The sequence below is a fragment of the Suillus discolor genome (genome assembly GCF_016758755.1).
Source record: "Suillus discolor strain FC423 chromosome Unknown F5147scaffold_29, whole genome shotgun sequence".
NCBI lineage: Eukaryota > Fungi > Basidiomycota > Agaricomycetes > Boletales > Suillaceae > Suillus > Suillus discolor.
In genome coordinates, this window is record NW_024541276.1 from 279,941 (window position 1) to 302,829 (window position 22,889).

Genomic DNA, 22,889 nt, shown 5'->3' on the forward strand with positions numbered 1-22,889 from the left:
TCACGTTATGTGCCCTAGGTAAGCAAGTTAATAGGCCTCGGATCATGAAGCTAAATATCAAGTACAGGCCCAGACACTGGACGGGCCACCTTGAGGCGATGATGAACATCAGTGCACCCATGACACCGAGTCACGCACCCACCGCATTCCTGTTTGGTGTGGGACTCAGAAATGTTTAGAACAAGTTTCAAGCACGAAAATTTTCAGAGGAAGCGACACTTCCTCATGGTCAGCTGAGCTTTGTATACATATAATTTAGAAGCTAGAGCGATCAGCATTCAAGTTATGTTTGCTATCGCCTGTGTAGATTCTGCAAATATTGCTAATGAGCCAATCTCCTTCGCCTGATGACAAGGAACTTGCGAGCTTGTGCAAGTTGAGTCGAGATTCAATACACAGGAGTCGCCCACTCTGACAGACTATGTCTAGGTTTCTTCCCACATATGTGCGAAAGAATATGAAACACGGAACGAGGTTGATATCCGCATCGCCTATTTATTCAGGGCCATCGGTAGTGGCAGTTTCATTTGTGAGACTGCTATTTCGGTGATCAGCAGAATGGATCAGTGACACTATTTAATATTGTGTTGGTTAATCCTTGGCCCCCACCCCACTCTTTCAGTGACCGACAGGATTCACCCGCCTATGTCGAACACAACTACAATTACTCCGGAGGAGATTCAAGCTTTGGACTTGGACCTCATGACAGCCCCAAATATCAAATATATTAACAGTGGGCTCTTTTGTTTTCCGAGACTGATATGCTTACCTACCATTCGGATATCGTGTAGTTGCTGCTTTAACGGTGTTTACCTGGGACCTGAGTGAGTGAGCCCTCTTTATTAGCTTATTCTGGACCGTTGACAAAGCCACTAGTCCTTACTTTTCCACACGAGGTAAGTTGTTCAACCAGACCTAAATTATTGCGGAGGCTCAGCGGTGACAGTATAGACTATGGGTGCGTCAAATTAGGCGGAATGCTCGCTAGCAAATGACGGGGACCACTTGCAGAACGCCAAGTGGACGCCTGTAAAAGTTCTATTTCTCGTGGTGAGATAATGCCTATATCGGTCGAGTGTTTTGCCTTATCCTTTCCAGAATCGATACTTTGCGCTTGGGACAGCTATCCTAATCACATTCTGTGAGTTGTGCACCGAAGTTTGTTGTAATCCATGTGTTACGATAGACGCTCATTGAATACAGTGACATTCGACGTTACACCTACATGGGCTACGTGCGTTATCTCACCACTCACTCTTCCTGATACTTATTCGAAGCAGATGTAAGCTCAGACACTTTTATCCCCTTACCCCCCTCATGGAAATGTCAGGCTCTGCAAATACCCTCTTTGCTGTTATCGGTATGTAGCTTGCCCGTCGATCAACTTCAATCGGCTTTAGTCTGATAATTCCCAGCTTTGTTACTAGTGGCCAACATTGAAAGTAAACTGTTCGAGCCATCTGACGTACCACGTACTTATCAAAGTCGTAGTGATTCTCCTACTTCGATTATACGTGTTGTACGCCTATGGTGCGTGTCAATGTAAATCCTTCCGGTTGATAACTGGATGATATTCAGATAAAAGAATTGTCCTCCCTGTGTCAGCATTGTTCGTCGCGGTCTTCAGTGGGATGATGGTGATGGCAGTGATCATATACCAGTATGAGAAGGGTGAGCTTCATCAATGTTACCGAGTATGTACACTGATCAAAGTTTAGATCACGAAGCTCAGATCTTTGGCGCATGCGCTATACTTGGGTCCGTGGATTGGCTGTATCTTTTCTGGTACTTACTCCGCGGACTACCTTTGCGACACGCTCCTCATTCTCCATTACAGGGTACCAATGATGGGCTTTGACTTTGTTCTTGTCCTGTTAGCAGGCTACAAATCCCTTCAGCACTATTTCCAGGTACCAGACAAGAATTGGTCTGGTGCACGTCTCATGCGTGCCTTCGCACGAGACTCGATTATTTATTTCCTCTGGTGAGAGCTCATGCAACGTAGCGGGCCGATGCTGATCCAAGTACCACTTTGCCGTTTCCAGTAACTTTTTAGTATACCTATTCAGTACCTTGCTGGGCAAATTCGGCCCTGTTGAGTATTATCAACTTGGCGCGATCACGATCACAGTCATCCCACCTGTGTCAGCGAATCGTCTCATCATCAATATGTACAACTCAGTACACACCGAGGAAGAAGAGATATATACAAAGAGGTCTGTCTTTCGCAGTCATCTTTCGCCAATGTATTTGACATGATGGTCAGGGTACACTGCGACATAGAGCTTACATCTAGGAGTATGGGAAGTTCACTCGAGGTGTAGTCGTGTAATGATATCTACGGTACTGTCAAGCTCATATAGCTGGCTATATGACCAAAATGCTTGTCTTGAGCAGGGAAGCTAATTTGTGTTATGTCGGATGCTCTAGGTGATTTCATCTTTTGCGCAGATGAGGCTTTGACCCAAAAACTGACAATGCTTGTCTTCCTTCTTCGATGAAGCCATTGTATACTTGATCCCGGAGCACGGCAACTGTCAGCTCGTCACATAATGCAAAGCCACATGCCATCGTGGACTGTTCTGATTCTCCCCTTAAAAGTTAAGCTCTAAGATTTGCTTGTTTGGAAAATTACGTTTGCTTGACAACCTGTTGTCGCGTTTGCTTGGACACTATCAACCAACCACCCGTGTCTAGAAGGAAGGGACGTGTAGGGGAACACCGACTCGGACAAAGCAGCTCCTTCTATCAACAATTTACGTGTGAGTGTCTATTTATTCCGAGTCTACTGGTTGACAACACTACTCATAGTGATCATCAGGATGCTGCCAGTGTATCCCAGCCTCATCCACTAGTTACAACAATGTTGTGGAGACTAGTGGTACCAAGGACTTGGAGACAGCGGTAATGATTCAATATGGCTGGTATTGACATCATCGAAGGTATGAACTCGAATTTATCTTTCTCCTTCGTTACCAATCATGTTAATTCATCTAGCACCGATGCAGACGGCATCTTCCCAAGTGGCGTCTTCTATGTAGTAGCTTCTGGCTATCTCCTTGTCTGATGCTTGTCAGCCGACCTATCAGCTATTGATTGAGCTCTTTTTGGTGCTTTAGCGCCCATACATTATTTTGGAGGAAGTGACTCCGGTATGTCTTGCGATTCTAAATTGAGAATTATAAAGCCAACGCCCTACATGATGAACGTCATCACACTACCTCTGGTCAGTGGACAACGTCGAACTAGGACCAGTGTCAATCATCGAAGTTCGCAGATGATATCATGATCGCTTCAATCATGGTGTCAGGTGAGTTCATATCAGCCAATTATGTAAAGATTTCGAACTGATCCCCATCATACAAAGATTTTAATCACAAATTCACAATGATTTACATAAATCATGTAATTGATAGAACGAGGCTGCCGGTGCTGTAAATGAGCAGATTTCGAGCCGCATTTACTGCCTGCGCAAACTTCTCGGTCTCCAAGGCCGCATCGGCACTTTCAGTTATGAAACTACTATTTAATAACTGCTTTTAGACCCCCGAATCTTGCCCCCTCTTTCTCCAGTGATACCACGCCCACCCATGTCGACCACTATCACTCCAGAGGAAATCCAAGCTCTGGACCTATACGAGATGACAGCTCCAAAAATCAAATACATCAGCAGTGAGCCCGGCCAAGTCTTTCCTGAAACCAATGTGACCTATCATTCAAATGACGTGCAGTTGCTGCTTTGACGCTTCTTACGTGGGACCTTGGTGAGCAGGCCCTCTTTGTGCAGTTATTCGGGATCGTTGACAGGAATACTAGTCCTAACTTTTCCTCAAGAGGTGAGCACATTGCTCGATTTTCAAGCTGTTAAAATTCAATGGTGACAGGTTAAATTATGGGTACGATGATCTGCTCAAGTATAGTATGTTGGCTAGCAAGGTGACCCGGATTTCTTGCAGAACACCAGATGGACGCTTGCAAAGGTTTTGTTTTTTGTGGTGAGAATGAGTGCATAGGGTGAGGCGTTTTTACCTGACGCCCCCCAGAATCGATACTTCGCGCTTGGAACAACTATCTTAATGACATTCTGTGAGTTATGCGCCGAATTTTGGTCCCATGTATCGATGCTCATTACTGAGATGCAGTAACGTTTGACGTCACACCAACCGATGCTATGTGCGTTATCTCATCGCTCTCTTTTGTCAATGCTCATTCAGAACAGATGTAAGCTTCAAAATTCTCAGCCGATATCTCTCCTTCATTGAACATCAGGTTCTGTAAATGCGTTCTTTGCCATCATCGGTATGTAGCATGCTCGTCCACAGGCACCAATCTACTCAACTCTGACACGCCTTAGCATTGTTGCTGGTAGCGAATATTCAAAGTAAGGTTTCCAAGCCATCTAAAGTATGATGTACTCATCAAAGCCCAAGTGATTCTCCAACATCGAATATATGCGCTGTACGCATATGGTACGTGGTAATGCAAATATTTACTTCCGGTTCATACCTGAATGATAATCAGACAAAAGAATCGTCATCCCTGTGTCGATGCTGTTCATCGCGATCTTCAGCACTATGATGGTGATGGCAGTGGTTGTATACCTGTATGAGAAGGGTCAGCTTCATCGATATTCTTGAGTATGTACACTGACCAAAGTTTAGATCACGAAGCTCAGATCTTTGGCGCATGCTGTTTACTTGGATCCATGGAGTGGTTATATCTCTTTTGGTACTTACGTTCATGCAATATCATCGTGATCCTCACCTCATTATCCTCTTCAGGGTACCTATGATGGGCTTGGAACTTGTTCTGGTCGTGTTGGCAGGCCACAAATCTCTTCAGCACTATTTCCAGGTACCAGACAAGACCTGGTCTGGTGCCCGTCTTATGCGTACCTTTGCGCGAGACTCAGTCCTTTATTTTCTTTGGTGAGAATATATGTAATGCAGGGGGCCGGTTCTGATCGAAGTGCTCCTTCGTTGTTTCCAGCAACTTTTTGATATATCTGTTCAGCACATTGCTAGGCAAATTCGGTCCTTCTGTGTATTATCAACTTGGCGCGATCACGATTTCAGTTGTCCCACCTGTATCGGCGAACCATCTCCTCATCAACATGTATAACTTTGCACACGACGAGCAGCCCACTTGGACGATGGTTTCAGAAGCTAAAGCTTCCCTGCAATTTGTGAAAGACACATCGAGGTCTGTTTTTCGTGCACATCCGACGAAGTTATTTGACAATGACATGGTGCTCAGAGTACACCACGAGGACATGGAGCTTACATTCGTGGGGACGAAGGGTTCCAAGCAGGTGGATGCATCATCGTTTGAATGATATCAGTCGGGTTGTATGAGACTTTGTACTATATGGTTTTTTTTCTAAGTTCGTGCCTAAATGACACTTCCAGAAGGTATCCGTTCAGGTCCTTTGGTTCTACCACCTGAGCCCAATAGAGCGCCGCTACCATCGCTTTCATGCTATATATCGTCGTCAATGTCGTGCGAATCGTGTTTGGTCGTCCTGTAGCCCGCTCGGGTGTGACAGGAGTATCCTGCAGGGATTCTGTCACTGTGAACCATCGGCTGATCAATATGCACCATCACAGAGATTCTACAAGCGTCCGAATCTGCTGTTCTGCAAGTGCGAGCGTAGCCGCGGCAACATGTCACCAACTAAACTACCTACAATTTCTGCCACCACTTTTATTAGACGCAACGACTGTTTCCCTTTTTCTAAAGGTCTGGCTTGGGGAGACCATATGTTCATCAGTGAACCTGCACAACAGTTTGGTCCGATCAAAAATTCTGTGAAGATCTACCAGTAAATATTGTTATAAAATTATTATAATGGCGAGAGTAAAAAGGGCGAGCCAGGTTTCCAACTCCGCTAGGACCCACCGTGATCTTTCTACCCATGCCTCCATCCTCCTTTATCTGAGCCTCTAGATCTGTCACATTCACTCTTTCATGCACATATGGGCCTTTTTCACGCTCGTTTACGCACAGTATTTGCGTTGCTTCAATCAACTTCAATGGTTGAAGTAGTGTAAAGAGCGTGTTTATGGATTTACAGAGTGGCTGGCGGCCCCCCCGCCTGAGGAGGCTTCCATCAAGGTCGCTCAGGCTGAGTTTCGGCCAGGTAGCAACAATGACATTGGTAAGACATAACATACTACTATGATGCTGACACCAGCATCCTGACAAGCCTCACCTTTCCCCTTTTTGTCTCTTTGAGTTATGTTCTCACTAAGAATTTGAGTCGCGATTCAGTTGTTCAAAACGCAGGTCTTGTGCCACAAACCAATGGTCATTTCATCCTTGAAGGTCTGTGGGCTGGTGTGTGATTTGACCTGCAGACAACCACAGGAAAATGCTCGTACTGCATCCACGGAAGATGATATCTGGTGGCTTTCAACAATGTTCACGACGTGAGGACAGACTCGGATCGTATTCAGAGTACGAATGGTTTCCAGTGGCTGGAGGGGGGTCAATGTGTGCATCATATTAGTTGAGATTTATCACAGCTTTTGTATGGTATTTGCAATATTTGGATTTACAAGTTCATGCCCAAAAGTGAGATGATCTCGAAGCACAATACAAGGAGTAATTGCCCTATCAGGTCCATCAGGGCAGAGTGGATGGGCAGAGCGTATGTATCAGGGTCACGACCTTTAGACCACAAGAAATTGGTCAACCATCGAGCTACAACTAATGAGGTGAAGACCTGTTGTGAACTTCAGTAAACGATCAGTGCAAGGCGGACCTGGAACTCACTGCACAACAAAAAAATAATACTGATAATATCGCAAATATGATGGGTAATTTCAACCACCCAAACGCGCGTAGAGTACAGAGGAACAAGATCTCTATGGGAATTGTAATGACAGTCAACGTAACCATGACAAGTTTTGGGGAAGGTTCGCTTTTGTGCAGGCATGCGTTCGCAGATGCTGCATGAAGAGCAGTCGAGAGTCGGGAAACAAATATAGACCCAACGCTGCCAGGAAGCCCTGTTCTCTTGCGTTATAGCAATATAAACCATAAGATTCGCTCCACTCACCACTGATAACGATGGCAAGAAGAGGGAATCCTTCATAACGAGAGGCAAACATATCAAGCACAATACCAGTAGCGCAAGAAATTACCATTGCACCAAAGAGTGGGACCCAGCCCTGGTAGATCAGATCCTTGACGCTGTTGTTACGCCTCACCAGGAACACGCATACCGTGGCGGAGAGAATAGTGAGTATGACACAAATGAGAGGAATGGGAGTATTGACGACGTTGATGAGTATGGAGGAAATGACACCAAGAAGGCTGAGGGTGACCAAGTCTCCGAGGCACGATGCTATGGGGGGCGCAATATTATCTGAAATTGTAGAAGTTTTAGCGTACATGTTAAATACAAGTCCAGCATCACTTTCCTGGGTCACGCCCATATCGTCGACATATGATAACAAGAAAACACATGAAGGAACCGAGGACAATGCTTGACAGACATGCGGACATCATAGCTGAAGAGGCCACCATCGTGAATCTGCCACGAGATTAACTACCACGCGCTCAATATGAAAACCGCACATACTCGATCAAACCAGACTTCGGTTTCCCACCTAGAGGCGGCGGCGGCCGAGGCAACCTAGCAGTTAGCGATAGGGTGCTGTTCTGTGGAAAAGGGTCTACAGGACCCGAAGATAGTTCTGGGACCAAAAGACCGAGGAGCATCGCGACACAAGCTGCGACAAATGCGACGACAGTCGCTTGCACTTGTAATAGTGCCAGATTACCACCCACAATCTTGCGTTGTGCGCTCCTGTCGTCTAGCTCGCCCATATTAGCCGCAGTTCCCATTCTAGCAGAAAGATTCATTTCTAAGTTGCCTTTAAGATTTAAGACAACAGGAATGATCATTATCAGCTCATCGATGGTGCTCATTGCCCGCCAACGCTAGAAATAATTAAATCGAGACCTTAGACGTCACTACACGTACTCACTGATACACGGTCAAGGAGTTCCCCGGTGAATAGGAGGCTTATGGTAGTCATAAGAAGCGTGGGTGCACACTTTTAAGCAATCAGAGGGATTTCTTCTCTGCAAGTTCTATCCACGTACTTCGACAACAATGCTACCAACTTGTGGCCAAACCTTTCCTGTGCCAGACGGTATTCGCTCGCTTCCCCTGGTTCTTCTACCCGAGCCCAATAGAGCATCGCTGCCATCGCCTATATGCTCTACATCGTCGTCAAAGTCCTGCAAGTCATACTCAGCCGTCCTGTAGCGTGCATGGGGTGTGACCAGAATGTCCTGTAATGTGTCTAATTCCACGTTGTCGCTGCCCTTGTCGTCGACGTGTTGTAGAAATGATTCTGTTTCATTTCTGGGGTCCTCTTGCATAGTTTTGGCGAGTCCCAGTCAATCCAGAAACAGAACAAAAGAAGGCTTGTGTGGTCAAGCAAGTCTCGAGGTTTTGCTGAAAGTGACGATCGTGGATCACGTGGGAAAAGAGCTTATGTAAACAACGACAAAACGCTTGGTATTGAAGGTGTCAGCGTTTAAACCTTAGCAAGGTCTGGTTCTCACCTACTTGTTCGTCACTAATCTGGCACACAGAGTATCTTTTGCTCTGCATCGGTTACGCGCAAGACTGCAGTAACCGGTCACTGGATTTGTCCTGTGGTTTTGGTTGCCAAATCCTGACGTGCCTAGTAGCCACCGAACTCGTCGGAAGCGCTGCTATGTCGTCCAAACTGTATCCCTATCGTCCACCTACCCCGACGCGCTCTCCCCTTTTTAAGAGTCCTTCGGAGACTGTCCCCTCGACAGAAGAACTTGAAAATCTGCAGAAAGAGCTTAATTTACTTCGGCAGAAGTCATTGGAACGCTTCAAGAAGGCCGGAGATGACTTGAAGACTATCGAGGAATCTATGAGGCGAATCAAGGAGAAAGAGAAAGGCAAGGCAAAGGCGGTAGAGAAGGTGAAGCGTGAACGCCCTTGTATGTCTTTCCGTTTATCTGTCTTGGCTTAGTTCTGGCTCATGAATCTTAATCTCTCTTCCCCGGTCCATACTTTTTTACTACTCAATCGACGGTCAAAAAAATTCCCCAAATCTATACTTATACCGGACTCAAATTCTCGTGGCGTCCCGTTCGATCTGATGAACGCCATGCTCATATTATTACTTCACGAATATCCTCTCAATCTGCCATGGTCTCGCCACAATGACGTTGTTGTAGTCACCCCAGCTTTGGATGGGGATGAACGTGATATTTCTCCCTCTGTCAATGGCTCTGTAAGGGCTCGAGCACCATCGATACCGGTTTCTTCCTTCCCTCCCTCTTCTAGGGCATCACTGGACCCTCGAAGATCGTAAGTCCAAAGACGAAGCTCCGAATGCACAATCTCATCATTTTTCAAAATCTTTGTTAGAATACCGGATGATATCAAGAAAAAAAAGAAGAAACGTAAACGAGAAGAAGATAGTGACCTCGAGCAGGGTAATCTACAGAGACCATCCATAGAGACCGTGATTCAGATCCTTCGTACAGATTCCGGCCGTGCTGTGAAAACCTTGCCAGGTCCTTCTCTCAGTGTCCCTCTCAAAACATCGAAGTCGCTGGGATTTGTGGCAAATCACGTGAAGGTATTTGATCTGCATTCTGTTGCACTCTGTCGCTTCATTGGCGTCCTAGTCTTCATTCGCACCCGACTTCACACTTCCGCCCTCCACAGTGCTACTACCCACCCGTCCTCCGATACCCCCCGCGCCCGTTGCCGGTCCCAGTAATGCAACGGATGTCACCGAAGATTTCAGTAAGCTCAAACCACCAGCACAGACTCCCGTCAATACCTTCTACACAAGTATTGAGCCTTGGATCCGAGGGATTAAAGAGGAGGACGTTGGTTTTCTTGAGTTTACTGCGGATGAAGTCGAACCTTATGTGATACCGAAATTGGGCAGGCATTATTTGGAAGTATGGGAGGACACAGATATGGCCATGTATGGTGGGCCATTGCCTGGCTTTTCGTCTGGTCGATTGGGTGAGAGCTCGACGTCAGCACCGAAATGGGATCCATCGACCCTGATGGAAGCGGACCTGTTAACGGAGGAGCGCAGTCACGGGCCCTTGACTGAGCGATTGATGAGTGCCCTTTTGCCAATGCCAGATTCGACAGTGTGGAAGGGTGTCAAGGCTGCCGAGGACGCTATGGAGGGCAGGCCAGGCGGAACTGGTGCTGCAGCTGCGAAGCGGGAGAAAGTTAATGTAGTTGATTTGGAGGAGAGGGTTCAAGACACGATGCGGTTTCATGGATTACTCCATGAGCCGGTAAGTATACTTACTGGTTTTATGACGGGCGTTTTACTCATAGCCCTATTGTAGCCTGATTTTTCGACGAAAGTAGACGACCCAATTGCCACAGCTCTCAGGCATGCTCAGCGTCAATTACGGACCGTGGTGGCCATGAACAAGGCCAGGAAAGAACGACTTGCTGCTATTGCTCGTGATCGGCTCGGTTATCAAGAATATCTGGACCTCCGTTCCGCCCTTGATAAAAGCATCACGAGCGCCTACTCGAAAGTCCAGAAGAAAGATGAGCCGAAGCTGAATAAAAAGAAAAAGAAAATATCGGAGGTCAACGGGACCGTGAACGGGACCACTTCTGGTGCCAGCGCGCCTAAACCTTCCCCTGCAGCACTTGGACTCGGTCCGGATGATGATCTTCAACTTGTGGTGCCAGATCACTTGCAGCAACTCGTGGATACCCGGCGGCAGTGGGTGGCAAGCGTCGGGGGGGTTTTTGATGAGAAGGAGAGGGAGTGTCCTGGTCGAATATGGGGCCTTCCGCGACGGAGCATTTATGAAGGGCTTGAGGATGCTATCCGCCACGATCTGGCTCGGTCGTTACATCCACGTAGTACTGCATCAGATCAACGGACTACCCAAGGGAATGGAGATGAGATGGATGTTGGATGACATAGGAGACAGTAGAGCTTTGCCTATCGTAATCTATCTTATTCTCTCCATCGATTACAGTTTCTTGTACACTGCCTTTCCACATTACATGCGCGATTAATTACTCCTGTACTATCCAGAAGCATTACACCTAAGACACGGATCACAACCTCAATCCTATTTTGCTATTTTGGGTTTTTTGACCGTTATCTTACGAAGTGTCTCACCCTCAACTTTACGTTTACTACTCTTCGACTCCTTTACCTTGGACTCCTTTGTCTTGTGGGGTGACCCTCCAAAGCTAAGACCAGTATCACCGCCCTCCGCTTGGCCGTCAGCATCCATACTCGCATGATCGCTGTTTATTGGAAGCTTGGCTCCATACGGCACGAAATGATGCTTGAGTAATTCTTTTGGATATGAGAGGCGAGGAGGATTTTGGTGCAGAATGGATGGGTGCTCCGGAGGGCTCGCTCTTGATGGCTGGGCTGAAACAACGAAATGACGTGCAATCTCTTTTGGTGCTAATGATGGAATGTTCAATAAATCATTCATATAGCTTCACGGAATAAATAACTTGCCTATGTATAGCCTGCCCTTTTTTCTTTTTCGAGGAAGCAAACACGACAGTCCTCTCAGTTCCTCTGCTCCAGCGAAATCCGCATCATCGTCATCCATCGACCATATATCATATACAGCGCTCTTCCGCGTCAAGCTACCAACCTGACCGCTCCGTGAGGACGAGGGCGCATCAATCTCCAGTCCGTCAAGATTTTTGGGGTTGACCTATCACAAGCATGTCATAAGGCCAGCAATCATGCATTCTGACGGACACTTACTGAGTCTGGAACACGTATTAGCCATATTTCTAGATCATCATCCTTTTGAACGGAGTCCCAGTCGAAAGTCTCGGTCTCGAATGCATGGTCGAATGACTTATAACCAGGCGGAGGTTTGTAAGCCCAGTGCGGGTTCTCTCCTTCGTTTTTGCCATGATCGGTGACAGTGACTAGCTGCGATTTTGACTTTTTCTTTGAAGTCTCTTTGATTTTGTTTTTTGAGGCTTTGGGTGCTGTTTGCGCTGGTTCCGGAGATGACATGTTTTAAAGCAGTAACAAACTGCGGGTTGGTCCCCTGTAACCTATAGGCAAACCAAATAGAAGGGAAAAGCTCGTTCCTGGGTCTTTATGTATGTTATGTTATAGACCACCGTGTCAATGACCAAACCGCGACGATGAGAGGTGCTCGCCTCTTTTGGATTGTTTGGCAAAGGCTTGGGAAATAAACAACATATCCGATCAATGCGGAAGGCCGCATTCTACTGCGGTGCACACCAGCCCACCGGAGCACCATCATGATGCTGGAAAGTCCCCCAGTCCTGACAATCGCCGGAAGTGATTCCAGCGGAGGGGCAGGCATACAAGTGCGCATTTGTGCTACCTTTTCTACCTATGGGAATTTAAGACCCTTTGACTGAAGGCAGACCTGAAAACGTTCACTGTTCACGGATGCTACGGTGCAAGCGTGACTACTGCCCTGACCGCTCAGAATACCACTGGCGTGCAAGCAGTGTACGGAGTGCCTCCTGACTTTGTGAAGCAGCAGGTATGTAACTAATTACATGGTATGTTGTCCCCGTATCAACTTAAGCATTTCCCATAGATAAACTCTGTCCTGGACGATATTGACATCAAGGCGATCAAGACTGGCATGCTTTTTAATGCAGAGAACACTAAGATAGTCGCGCAGGTACTCAAGGGGCACTTTGATGCCAAGGGGCACGTTCCTTTAGTCTGCGATCCCGTCTGTGTTTCCACCTCCGGTCATACCCTCTTACACCCAGATGCCGTGGATACCATTATAGATGAACTATTCCCCATTTCGGACCTCATAACTCCAAATAAAGCAGAAGCGGAACTTCTTCTGAAACAGCGCAATTTTCCGTCTCGCATTGCAAACTTACAAGATATGGTCAATGCTACTCGACAGTTGAAGACACTTGGCCCTCAAGCTGTACTCCTGAAAGGCGGTCATTTCGTCGCTTCGCTAGAAGATCTTGCGAATGTTTCGTCGGACGACACGCAGGTGATTCGAGATGATCTTTTGGACGAGAACACGAATATCCTCCGGGTTCATGGAAGGAAAGAACAACACGTAGACTCACTCATAGTAGATGTGCTTTGCGCATCCGATAACTACATCACCATATTTGCTAGGACTAGAGTACAATCAACAAGTACCCATGGCACTGGTTGTACGCTAAGTGCTGCATTGGTCTCTCAACTTGCGAGGGGTATACCGCGTTTGTCTCCCTCGTCATCCTTCTTTGACCGTTCTTTCACTTATCCTAACAAATCATACAGTGGGTGAAGCTGTAAGGCTTGCGGCTGCTTACACCCATATTGGAATCGAGACCGCTATTCCGATCGGGAGTGGCTTTGGTCCTCTGAACCATATTCATTCAATTACTCCGCATCTTGTCTCGCCGTACGTGATTACTATAAACACATGTTAACGAATTAAGTGTTTTGAATGTAGGCGAACCAAGACGAACCCATACCCACTCACGAGTTCCCTTATACGGAGTTCAAGGGTTATTTGGAAAGAGTATATTCGACACGAGTTCGTGGTACTGCTGGGCAAGGGTACCCTTCCGAAGGAAAACTTCATCCACTTCATTAAGTGAGGACTTTGTTGACAAATAAGAGAGCACGTTCTGATTGCCTCAAAAAGACAAGATTATCTTTATCTCAAATATTATGCTCGGGCGTATGCGTAAGTAGTTGGACCATCCCGCTTCCGTAGTTAACATCTCTCTTCCAGACTCCTTGCAGCCAAGTCACATGCCTTTGCACCCATATCGGCGGCTATCGATGTGGTTTTTAGCATAGTTCAAGAGAGCTCGATGCACATGGGTTATTGTGCTGAGTGGGGTATCACAGAGGACGAACTGATCAACACCTCCGAGTCTCCCGCCCTGACAGCGTATGGGGCTTTCCTCATTGATACCGGAATGCAGGGTACGGCGGCCTATTTTGTTGATGTTTACTCGCTGAAGATATGGATGTTAGGTGATCCTATGAAACTTGTCGTCGCTCTTGCCGCCTGCCTGCTTGGTTACGGAGAAGTTGGCTTGTGGCTCAAGGAAGAGGCTCGAGCGCCCGACTCGTGGGTTCAATGGGAGGGGAATCCATACCTCAAGTGGATGGAGGACTATTCAGGCGACGTCTATCAAAAGGCAGTGAAAGCTGGACTAGGTGAGGATGCAACGAACATTCTTGTTGTACACGACTCCATGTAGCTTCACAGAGACGCTTGAAAGCCGCGCAGAATCGGACGCACCTTCACCTATCAGGTTTGCAGATTGGCAAGATGTTTGGGAACGGTGTACGCGGTTGGAGAAGGGTTTCTGGGACATGGCGATGAGCCTTGATGCTTGAGCAACCGTGCCCGTTGAATGCTCCCATTAGCTATGTGACCAGTCCCACTTATGTTTCTTTGAACCATCCTGAGTATATTTGACTGGTAAAGCACATAAATTTAAACTGTAACGGAAAACTCTCTAGTTAATGTACAACAGACACATCTTTGTGAAACAGAAAGAAGACCCTACATAATACTATACAAAACCACGTATCACTTCTTCAATCATACAACAGTGAGCAGTGCAGTATTCTGAACATGTCGTTGTGTCAGCTCTATGTCCTTTGAGGACTCGGATTCCACATTGGTCCTTGAGCCTGTAGTGGAGTTGGTGTCTCTGAAACGAGATTGTTCCATATTTATGAGCAGGTGGTTGGCAGCTATTGGAGGTATCACAATTGTCCAACTTGCTCCTAGTTGGAAGAACTCAGGTGGTGCGAGATGAAACACAAATGTGATGGCCAAGTAATTAAAGAAGTTGCTAGGCACGAGATTATTTTCAGCATGTGAATATGAATTTCAACCCAATGCTCACCATGCAAAGTAAACAAAAGAGTCTCGTGCCAAAGTCTTCATTAACCGAGCACCAGACCAATTTTTATTGGGAACATGGATGTAATGTTGCATAGATTTGAAGCCAGCAAGTACCATGATCACGAAGTCGAAGGCCATGATTGGAGTCCTTTGATGTCATGTGAGAAATTTTGACGATGAAAAGTATCCCACACCTCACCAGAATGGAATGAACCAGCTTGGAATTGTTTCTTCGCATACACCAAAGAGCACAAACTCATTTGCTAGGGTGAAGTTGTTAGTTCAAGCCAAGTGGATCGAGACAGCCCATTGTCACCTTGAGAGTATACACTCATTGCAATAGCTATTCCCACTGTACTGCATACATATATGATAAATAATACCACCATGGGAATCACAATCACTCGTTCTGTGAAAACAGGTCAGCTCTCTGAAACAGCTCTCTGGACATGACCTTCTTACTGTAGTCATAGAGAGCAAACAGCCTTCGAAGAAGGATAACTATTAAAAAAGTGTAAGTTTTGTAATTGGAAAAAGGAGATCACCCACTCTCGATGTTCAAAACAAGAAAAAGTCCTATATTTTTGATGACTAAGTATACTGATGGTACTAGTGACTCAGCATTTTACTCACCAATGATGTCGAAGTTTGTGAATGCATGACCTAGTAACAAATAAGGGTTACTGGCGAACAAATATGCTAGCAGGGAAACATCTACATCTAGTAGTTGTGAATAAGATTGATGGCTAATACGACAATATGAGGGACTTACATGGCATTAACAGGATTTGTATGGACGTCGACTACAAAGAAGTGAGTTGATGCTAGTACCAATGAAGACACCAGAAAACTGACAGAAGGTCGAGGCAATGATCACAGCAAGTCCAAAATATCGATTCTGAAAAATAACCATTTTGTATCAGGGAGGCTACAGGTTGAATTGAACCACATACAATGAAGAACAAAATCCTAGATGTTGTCCACTTCGTTCCCTAACATAAAGTGACTGTTATGATTCAAACTTGGATAGAATTGACTCGAGCCTACCCATAGAATATTGACCTGGCAAAAAAAGTGAGTTTTAGGTTTGTTTAAAACATAAATTCAGTACTTCGTCATGGAATGTCAGAACTTGATGAGATCATAAATTTGTTGCACTGTTGAAAATTATGAAGTCTTTGCTCACCAAAGTCCCAAATGTACAGCACAGCAGCGGAGACTGAACAAATAGAGGTAAACACAAGATCCTCTAGACTTTGAACTTATCTTACCTCCAAGTCGACGAACAATGGTATCATACACCTCATATTGTTCAAGCTGCTGGAACTCTGCAGCAATACTCGAAGCATTCATGATAAGTGCTGTGGGAGTGAGTTTGTACATCTTGTTGATTGTGCTACTCTCTTTATATCTTGACTCAGAGGTGGTCCAACTTGAAACTTCGAATCACACCCGGAGATTATTTGCCAGAATGCAGTGCAAACACTTGAAACAGATGCGAACAACAACTGTGCTGTGTGATAAGCATAAAATCCTTCAGCCTTGAGTCTTTAATTGACGAAGTTGAGGGAAGCAATTTCTATTCTAAATGTTGTCCAGGTGACCCTTCATGATGAAATCATGAAAGCTGCGTTCTCTGATCATGGAACCTCTGGTTAGACCAGTGCAGAATTAGGTTGATCAGTCTTTTCATCAATATCAATGATCATGTGGGGCAGTAACAGCCCACTGACGGCACCCGATGTTTGTTTATTTCATGTTTGTTGTACATAGCTCTAGTATCATGTAGGGGCCTTACTCAAATATCTAGTACTCATAGTACATCAGGCCAGGCATTATCATGAAACCTGTGTTCTCCAATCACATAGCCGGTGCAAAATCAAGATGGTCGATTCAACACGCGGAGGCATAGCGATGACAGGCGCGCCGCGCCGCGCGAGCAGCCAAGGCATCTGATGCCTCCGACCAAATGTACAGCTATGCTATACATAAAGAACGCCATTGAGAAGAGGTGTCATGGGCCATCCGACCAAACTACCTATGATCAAGAGGCTCTGAGCCAAAACATATACATCGAGAGAAGTAGGAAGCATGGATATACCTATTAGCGTTTCACAAAAGCATCGAACATCTAGATTCTGAAGTGAACAGGACGACAAGCGTCGCAGCTTCACGATATGTCAATATCCAAATCCACTGGTGTCGGTGCGTCAGTCTCTGCATCGACAGCAGCTTCGAGATCTCCATCCGGAAGGTCTTTATCTTTTTCTGCAGGTTTTGCGCGGGCTCGAGCTCGGGGTTTCGCTGTTCTCCTTGGCTTCGTAGTGCGAGAGGCTGCCGCGACCGGTATTTCTTCTGTCTCCTCCCCGTCTTCTTTTGCACTGGCACTCGGTCTCCCTCTTGCCTTTCCCCGTGCCCGCTTTCCTGACGCACGGGGCTTTCTTGAGCTGACGGTTCTCTTCACAGATACAGGGCCCTCGTCCTGGTCCACATCGTTGTCACCTTCGAAAAACTCATTGCGCGCCATTGTTCGGTCGCTTCTTCGCTCTCCTGCGAGTGCAGTTCCCCGCTCTTCATCGATCTCGTCCTGTTTACGTTCTTCATCGGCAAGCCAACCCTCCAAATCAGGCGGTATTTCTTGCATGGCGACACTTGGTGCACCTTGCAAATACCGCAGCTTGTTCCGAATGCTAATGGTTATTCGTTGCAATGATGCTGGTGAGTTTTGGTTCTCGACGCGTCCTGTGAGGGGAGGATGAAGCTTCCACTGCGAGTCGCGGAAGAATGGATCGTAAACTGTGGCTGGAAGCTCATCGGGTATTGTCGCCCCGACAAGAACGGCGGTTTCATATGTCCAACAGCGGCTGACATTTTTGATGGTGTAGCCTCCTCCTCCTAATACAAGCAGCGGTACATTGAACTTCCTAACAAAGTTCACACATTCACCATGGGCTGCTATAGATAGATTAAATGCCCCGAGTCGGTCGCATCCTAACGAGTCTGCACCGCACTGCAAGACAATAGATGTCGGGCGGAAAGCCGTGACGGTGTCTTCAATGACAGTTTTGAATATTGTCAAGTACATATCATCATCGATCCCATCTTGTAAAGGCACATTCAGGCAAAAGTGCTTGCCCAAGCTTGCACCGTTATCGTCGAGTTTACCCGTCCCAGGGAAGAAATCGCCAGTGTATTTGTGGAAGGATACCGTCATAACACGATTCGAATGATAAAATGCGAGCTCTACGCCGTCCCCGTGATGGATGTCGATATCTATGTAGAGTACTCTGGGATGATATCTGTAGGACTCGAAGTCAGGTCTAGGTATCGCCTAGTGAAACGACTGCTCACCTCAGAAGTTCAAGAATTGCCAGAACAATATCGTTGACGTAACAGAAACCACTTGCTTCTCCACGTTTGGCATGATGAAGCCCACCCGACCAATTGATTGCAGTATCACAAGTACCCGCCGTAAGCTTCCTTGCACCTGCGAGGGAAGCTCCAGCATACATACGACAAAAATCATACATTTCAGAAAATATTGGGCAATCTTCGACACAGTTAAACGTGTCAATAAGATGCCGCATTTCGTTCTGGTTATTTGGTGTCACACTATATAATGTCATAAGGTGAGCCATCAACGAGGTAGTGTAAATTCCGCACCGTGAAAGAAAATCAATATAGTCGTGGTCATGGTACATCTCTAACTCAGCTTGAGTAGCTGGACGAGGATTATATATGTGATGTATTTGCTTGTCAAGACCATAACCCATAACCAGGGCGTTGGTCAAGGTCAGTCTGTGTGGTTTCATCGGATGGCGTTCCTAGCAGTGCTGGGTAAGAGCAAAGCCTAGTGATGAATGTGAGATGACACATACCCCATAATGGTGTTCACCGACGCCTTTAGGGAAAAAATATGAAACTATGGGACGAGAATGTGGCTTTTATTCATCTCTAGAAAAAATAGCTCATTAATAGAGGAGGTAACTTACATTGACATGTTCAGTTATCGGCTGAGCAGTACCGTGCGGCCCCCGATCGTCGAAGTAGGCAGAAGATGAGAAGGTAGTCGCCTGTGAAGCACGAACCATGAATGTCTGGTGATCTGGCTGCACCACGCTTAGTATTAGAAACGTTATCTGCGAAAAGATAAGATGCGGTGACTCGTGTGCTCTGTGCACTTGCTGTGTACGAAGATCCTTCAGAGAGCTCGATGGGGCAATTGAGTTATTGAAGTTCTGGTCCAAGTCAAGATTGAGCTTGAGGAAGATCCAAGCTCGCTTATTATGTAATGTTAAGACCGTCCGTGTTCAATTGATGCTAGTGTTCTTGCCATCATGTTGTTCGCGTATCGCTGGGTGTTGGCAACCCTTCCATTTCTCGTATTTGTTGTTGCCTCCTCCGGCGACAGAGCATCAAACTTTCAGAACTGCGTCTCTGCATGTTATGGAGACCATTGCCATCCTCAGACGACACTTTCACTTGGCCTCAGACTGACGCGTTGGACGTGTACAGACGACTGCAAATACAAGTGCATGCATATGCTCACAGATATCGCAATCCGTGAAAGTTCGAAGATACATCAATATTATGGAAAGTGGCCCTTTTGGCGGCTCTTCGGAATGCAAGAGCCAGCCTCTGTTGCGTTCTCACTGTGGAATATGTACTATCATATCCAAGGATGGCGCCAGCTTCGCAGCAAAATACCAAGTGACCACCCGATGCGATCTTACTACTTAACATGCGCCATAGTGAGCGTTAACGCCTGGCTCTGGTCCGCAGTGTTTCACACAAGAGGTCTGCCCTCAAATTATGCGTGATCACGTTCTCCTACTTATCAACTTCTTGAAGATTTGCCAAACACAGAAAAACTGGATTACTTCTCTGCTGCTCTCGTCATTTTATATTCCCTGTATCACACGGTTTTACGGCTCTTCAATCAATACCCCACCCGTTCGCGTGAGGATGGCCGTATCCAGCGCACCCCCGTACACGTTTTATGGTCGTCCATTTGCACTGTAGCTTACCTTGCCCATGTCACCTATCTCAGCATTCTACCACGGTTTGACTACAGCTATAATATGGCATTTAACCTCACTGTTGGCTTCACGCATAATCTGCTGTGGCTGCTATATTCCCTTCCCGTATCGTTACCCCTCATTCGACGCTTTCCTTTCAAATCAAAAACGTACAGACCATCATACGCATCTGAGGTAGCAGTCTTTGTCGCTCTTATGACGGCTGCAACTGCTCTAGAGCTCTTCGACTTCCCTCCGTGGGGTCGCATCATCGATGCTCATGCCTTGTGGCACCTCAGTACCGCCCCTATCACAAAGTTCTGGTATGACTTCCTGATCAAAGATTCGTTGGATGACGGATGGAGGGAACCAAAGAGGTGAAGACATATTTAGTTTTATTAACTACCGTGTACTAATGGTGTGGAATCTAGATAAATTGTTCAAGCGTCTGAAAGCTCCTGCTCTAGCCTGTTCAAAGACTGCATTTTCTCCGTTTCTGTTCAAGCACGAGTAGAGAAACTGCAACATCGTTAGCGTCTTCACTTCCTCGCTTCAGCATATCGCACCTAGTACTGTATCCAAGGAATCCACCACAGATGACTCGATCTCCAAAAATGCCTGTTGCGATACCATGGTCACCATGAAGTGGCGCCTGTGGGGATAGAATGTTGCTATGGGGGTCGGACTTTGGGCTCCACTCTCATCAAGGCTGCGAAGCTGTCACTTGTCAGCCCCACTGTATAAATATTGTTGTACCATTTCCTAACCTCCAAATTGGAACCTGCTACAACCCAGGAAAAATAGTTTCCCTCGCCGTCATCAAATTCCCATCGACTGCATAATGTGGTAAATTCGGCGATTGTTCAGCATCACAAAGATGAATATACCTCTGTCGGCCTTGTCCCTCAATTTTGCGTAACCATAACTCCTCATTTACGAACTCTCCGTTGTACATGCTGACAGCGACGGGTTTGCCAGACTGGCTTCGGATGCTACCGACAGTGTCGTATTGATTTGCGCGAGTGTCCAGTCGGCGCACTGTCGTCTGGTGCGACTCCCACTTAGGAGTTAACACCTCATAGTAGAGTGCGTCAGTTGGGTTGGAAATAACAAGATTCCGCACGCTAGCAGTAGTAAACATGAGTTTTTGGGTCATCGTTGACATGAGACGTTGGCTCGGGACGAGATGAATGTACTTCCTGCATTCCCTGCTTAAATACCTGAGCGATCAAACTCACACTCGATGCTCATCTTCACACAGTTTGTTTCAACTTACACTCGCTTTCCGAATAGCCATGTGAACGCCGGGCATCCAATTGATTCAGAACAATGAGAATGAGAAAAGGCCGATGTCTTGTGCAATCCCCCGCTCCATTTGACTAGTGTTAGAAGATGTTAAATCGTGGATAGCTGGGGAACTTCTGCCAGAACAAACCTCAATCATCGGAGCCCCGAGGATCGCGGTCACGCACAGAGTCAGGAACTAGTCGTGTAATGTGTCGTTTCTAGGATGTAAATATGTACCGACACGAGAGGATCCGGAGCAAGGAAGCAAACTAAATGATGATATCAAGACCCCTGCCTTCCGCCCATTCACCGAAGAGGAGGCTGATGCTTTCACCGTTATGTGTGCGACGTATGCTTTCAGCGATGGTAGAACTAATGTCCAGCGCTATTAACTTCGAAAATTGTTCCTTGTGCTCGTTTTGCGGAACGGTATTTGTGACCTACATGACACATTAGCGGCACAACGAAAGCCACGAACAACTTACCACAAGCTGCTCTATAGGAAGGCTGTTCAAAGAAGCCATGTGGGCTTCTGCGAAGAGTCCTTCAGGGATCATCATCAGGTGATTGGCAATTACATCCTGCATGACACGCACCGTGCGAAATAAGAACGTAAATAGTTTTGGCTCCTTTCTCATGCAGCGTCCGAGCAGCCAGTGTGAGCGTGTGGCCAGTATCTATCATGTCGTCCACCAAAATAGCCACCTGGGGTGATCATCAATAAAGGTTCGAATAGACTATAAGAAGCAGGTGATTCCTTATCTCGAACATCTCCTACCAGAAGCTCCATGCGCTCCGGAGCATTTTGAGATTTCCCATCACGTTTCCGGTGTATAAGGGCGAATTCGATGCCAAGCTTATCTGCCATTGCAGTGACCCTGATCATAGCCAGGCAGTGAAACTGGCGTCAATCCCCAAAAACAAAACGACACGGACCTTTTGGCTCCACCGGCATCGGGACTGACAACAATACCATTTTGCCACCCATCGATGTGCCTCTTGATATACGATACCATCAAAGGCTCCGAGAAAAGGTTGTCTACTGGAATGTCGAAAAATCCTTGTATTTGACTGGCATGCAGATCCATGGTGATGACATGATCACATCCCGCGCCAACAAGCATGTTTGCCACTAGTTTTGCTGTTATTGGTGCTCTAGACTCATCCTTTTTGTCCATACGGGCATACGGGAAACACGGAATCACGGCCGTAATACGCCGCGCGGAAGCGGTTTTGCATGCGGATATGAGGATCAGGAGTTCCATTAGGTTGTCGTTCACATCGCTACACCCTGACTGGATGATGAAGACGTCCTCCTCGCGGACGGATTCGGAGATCTTGACGTTTATCTCGCCGTTGGAGAATTTTTTGGGCATGCATGGCGTGAGGGGCACTCCGAGCCTATGTGAGTGAATCACTAGTCCGTGGGCTGTTTTGCTGCATCATGTAAAGCGGCAGCTCACCGCTCGGCCACAGCATGGGCGAGCTCTGGGTGACTATTGCCTGGAGAATCTAAATCAGCGAAAGAAAAGCACTGGTGCCAAATGGACATACCCGCAAGAAGTCTGATAGAGTTTCCGTGATACATAATTTAGAAATTTGGTGGATGGTTTTATAACATAGAACAGGATGAAGAATAAGAAAAGGTGACTGTTGCAGTTGGGTGATTGGCAC

General features: G+C 46.5%; 11 protein-coding genes across 11 annotated transcripts; 5 read left to right on the plus strand and 6 right to left on the minus strand.

Annotated features, from left to right (window-relative positions):
* Positions 1-618: 618 nt before the first annotated feature.
* On the plus strand, positions 619-3,510 carry F5147DRAFT_761123 (uncharacterized protein; the record flags this gene model as incomplete). Its single annotated transcript, XM_041440510.1, has 20 exons — positions 619-733; positions 792-824; positions 847-896; positions 947-958; positions 1,012-1,050; positions 1,099-1,141; positions 1,204-1,234; positions 1,281-1,360; positions 1,416-1,442; positions 1,492-1,530; positions 1,579-1,671; positions 1,719-1,785; positions 1,838-1,984; positions 2,046-2,216; positions 2,698-2,762; positions 2,843-2,924; positions 2,998-3,037; positions 3,120-3,152; positions 3,188-3,226; positions 3,417-3,510. Coding segments are annotated over exons 1-20 (1,272 nt in total), but the record flags the coding sequence as incomplete, so codon positions are not given.
* A 380-nt stretch (positions 3,511-3,890) lies between these two features.
* Positions 3,891-5,466, plus strand: F5147DRAFT_179365 (uncharacterized protein). The gene is made up of 11 exons (XM_041428417.1): positions 3,891-4,086; positions 4,143-4,175; positions 4,270-4,299; positions 4,355-4,381; positions 4,431-4,469; positions 4,522-4,614; positions 4,662-4,728; positions 4,782-4,928; positions 4,990-5,202; positions 5,257-5,360; positions 5,412-5,466. Exons 1-10 carry the CDS (start codon positions 4,077-4,079, stop codon positions 5,333-5,335), a joined length of 738 nt encoding a protein of 245 aa, XP_041292584.1. The 5' UTR covers positions 3,891-4,076; the 3' UTR covers positions 5,336-5,360; positions 5,412-5,466.
* A 1,087-nt stretch (positions 5,467-6,553) lies between these two features.
* On the minus strand, positions 6,554-8,048 carry F5147DRAFT_577372 (uncharacterized protein; the record flags this gene model as incomplete). The annotated part of the gene is made up of 6 exons (XM_041431395.1): positions 6,554-6,724; positions 6,775-7,010; positions 7,061-7,369; positions 7,434-7,537; positions 7,586-7,947; positions 7,995-8,048. Coding segments are annotated over 6 exons (1,236 nt in total), but the record flags the coding sequence as incomplete, so codon positions are not given.
* Positions 8,049-8,567: 519 nt separating this feature from the next.
* F5147DRAFT_179509 (histone acetyltransferases subunit 3-domain-containing protein) lies at positions 8,568-11,131 on the plus strand. Its single transcript, XM_041428419.1, has 5 exons — positions 8,568-8,994; positions 9,235-9,367; positions 9,428-9,641; positions 9,691-10,326; positions 10,381-11,131. Exons 1-5 carry the CDS (start codon positions 8,736-8,738, stop codon positions 10,972-10,974), a joined length of 1,836 nt encoding a protein of 611 aa, XP_041292586.1. The 5' UTR covers positions 8,568-8,735; the 3' UTR covers positions 10,975-11,131.
* Positions 11,053-12,192, minus strand: F5147DRAFT_179504 (uncharacterized protein). The gene is made up of 3 exons (XM_041428418.1): positions 11,793-12,192; positions 11,535-11,739; positions 11,053-11,477 (listed from the first exon to the last, which is right to left on the minus strand). Exons 1-3 carry the CDS (start codon positions 12,051-12,053, stop codon positions 11,131-11,133), a joined length of 813 nt encoding a protein of 270 aa, XP_041292587.1. The 5' UTR covers positions 12,054-12,192; the 3' UTR covers positions 11,053-11,130.
* An 87-nt stretch (positions 12,193-12,279) lies between these two features.
* F5147DRAFT_696063 (Ribokinase-like protein) lies at positions 12,280-14,605 on the plus strand. Its single transcript, XM_041437414.1, has 9 exons — positions 12,280-12,376; positions 12,433-12,558; positions 12,616-13,255; positions 13,317-13,440; positions 13,492-13,635; positions 13,687-13,728; positions 13,777-13,973; positions 14,025-14,210; positions 14,263-14,605. Exons 1-9 carry the CDS (start codon positions 12,308-12,310, stop codon positions 14,391-14,393), a joined length of 1,659 nt encoding a protein of 552 aa, XP_041292588.1. The 5' UTR covers positions 12,280-12,307; the 3' UTR covers positions 14,394-14,605.
* On the minus strand, positions 14,602-16,263 carry F5147DRAFT_773972 (uncharacterized protein; the record flags this gene model as incomplete). The annotated part of the gene is made up of 14 exons (XM_041441548.1): positions 14,602-14,857; positions 14,912-15,058; positions 15,110-15,173; positions 15,227-15,319; positions 15,373-15,411; positions 15,460-15,486; positions 15,544-15,656; positions 15,683-15,713; positions 15,766-15,808; positions 15,864-15,902; positions 15,958-15,972; positions 16,022-16,041; positions 16,097-16,129; positions 16,182-16,263. The coding sequence occupies 14 exons, from the start codon at positions 16,261-16,263 to the stop codon at positions 14,602-14,604; spliced, it is 1,002 nt and encodes a 333-aa protein (XP_041292589.1).
* A 428-nt stretch (positions 16,264-16,691) lies between these two features.
* On the minus strand, positions 16,692-19,193 carry F5147DRAFT_179579 (uncharacterized protein). Its single transcript, XM_041428420.1, has 5 exons — positions 18,903-19,193; positions 18,789-18,851; positions 18,574-18,734; positions 18,262-18,522; positions 16,692-18,209 (listed from the first exon to the last, which is right to left on the minus strand). The coding sequence occupies exons 1-5, from the start codon at positions 18,999-19,001 to the stop codon at positions 17,081-17,083; spliced, it is 1,713 nt and encodes a 570-aa protein (XP_041292590.1). The 5' UTR covers positions 19,002-19,193; the 3' UTR covers positions 16,692-17,080.
* Positions 19,194-19,217: 24 nt separating this feature from the next.
* Positions 19,218-20,721, plus strand: F5147DRAFT_613026 (Per1-like protein). Its single transcript, XM_041432475.1, has 3 exons — positions 19,218-19,707; positions 19,762-20,305; positions 20,360-20,721. The coding sequence occupies exons 1-3, from the start codon at positions 19,248-19,250 to the stop codon at positions 20,361-20,363; spliced, it is 1,008 nt and encodes a 335-aa protein (XP_041292591.1). The 5' UTR covers positions 19,218-19,247; the 3' UTR covers positions 20,364-20,721.
* Positions 20,481-21,093, minus strand: F5147DRAFT_577353 (uncharacterized protein; the record flags this gene model as incomplete). The annotated part of the gene is made up of 3 exons (XM_041431392.1): positions 20,481-20,637; positions 20,685-20,762; positions 20,816-21,093. 3 exons carry the CDS (start codon positions 21,091-21,093, stop codon positions 20,481-20,483), a joined length of 513 nt encoding a protein of 170 aa, XP_041292592.1.
* A 125-nt stretch (positions 21,094-21,218) lies between these two features.
* Positions 21,219-22,881, minus strand: F5147DRAFT_696082 (phosphoribosyltransferase-like protein). Its single transcript, XM_041437415.1, has 8 exons — positions 22,770-22,881; positions 22,679-22,718; positions 22,152-22,616; positions 21,975-22,093; positions 21,812-21,922; positions 21,701-21,759; positions 21,364-21,655; positions 21,219-21,307 (listed from the first exon to the last, which is right to left on the minus strand). The coding sequence occupies exons 1-7, from the start codon at positions 22,801-22,803 to the stop codon at positions 21,485-21,487; spliced, it is 999 nt and encodes a 332-aa protein (XP_041292593.1). The 5' UTR covers positions 22,804-22,881; the 3' UTR covers positions 21,219-21,307; positions 21,364-21,484.
* Positions 22,882-22,889: the final 8 nt, after the last annotated feature.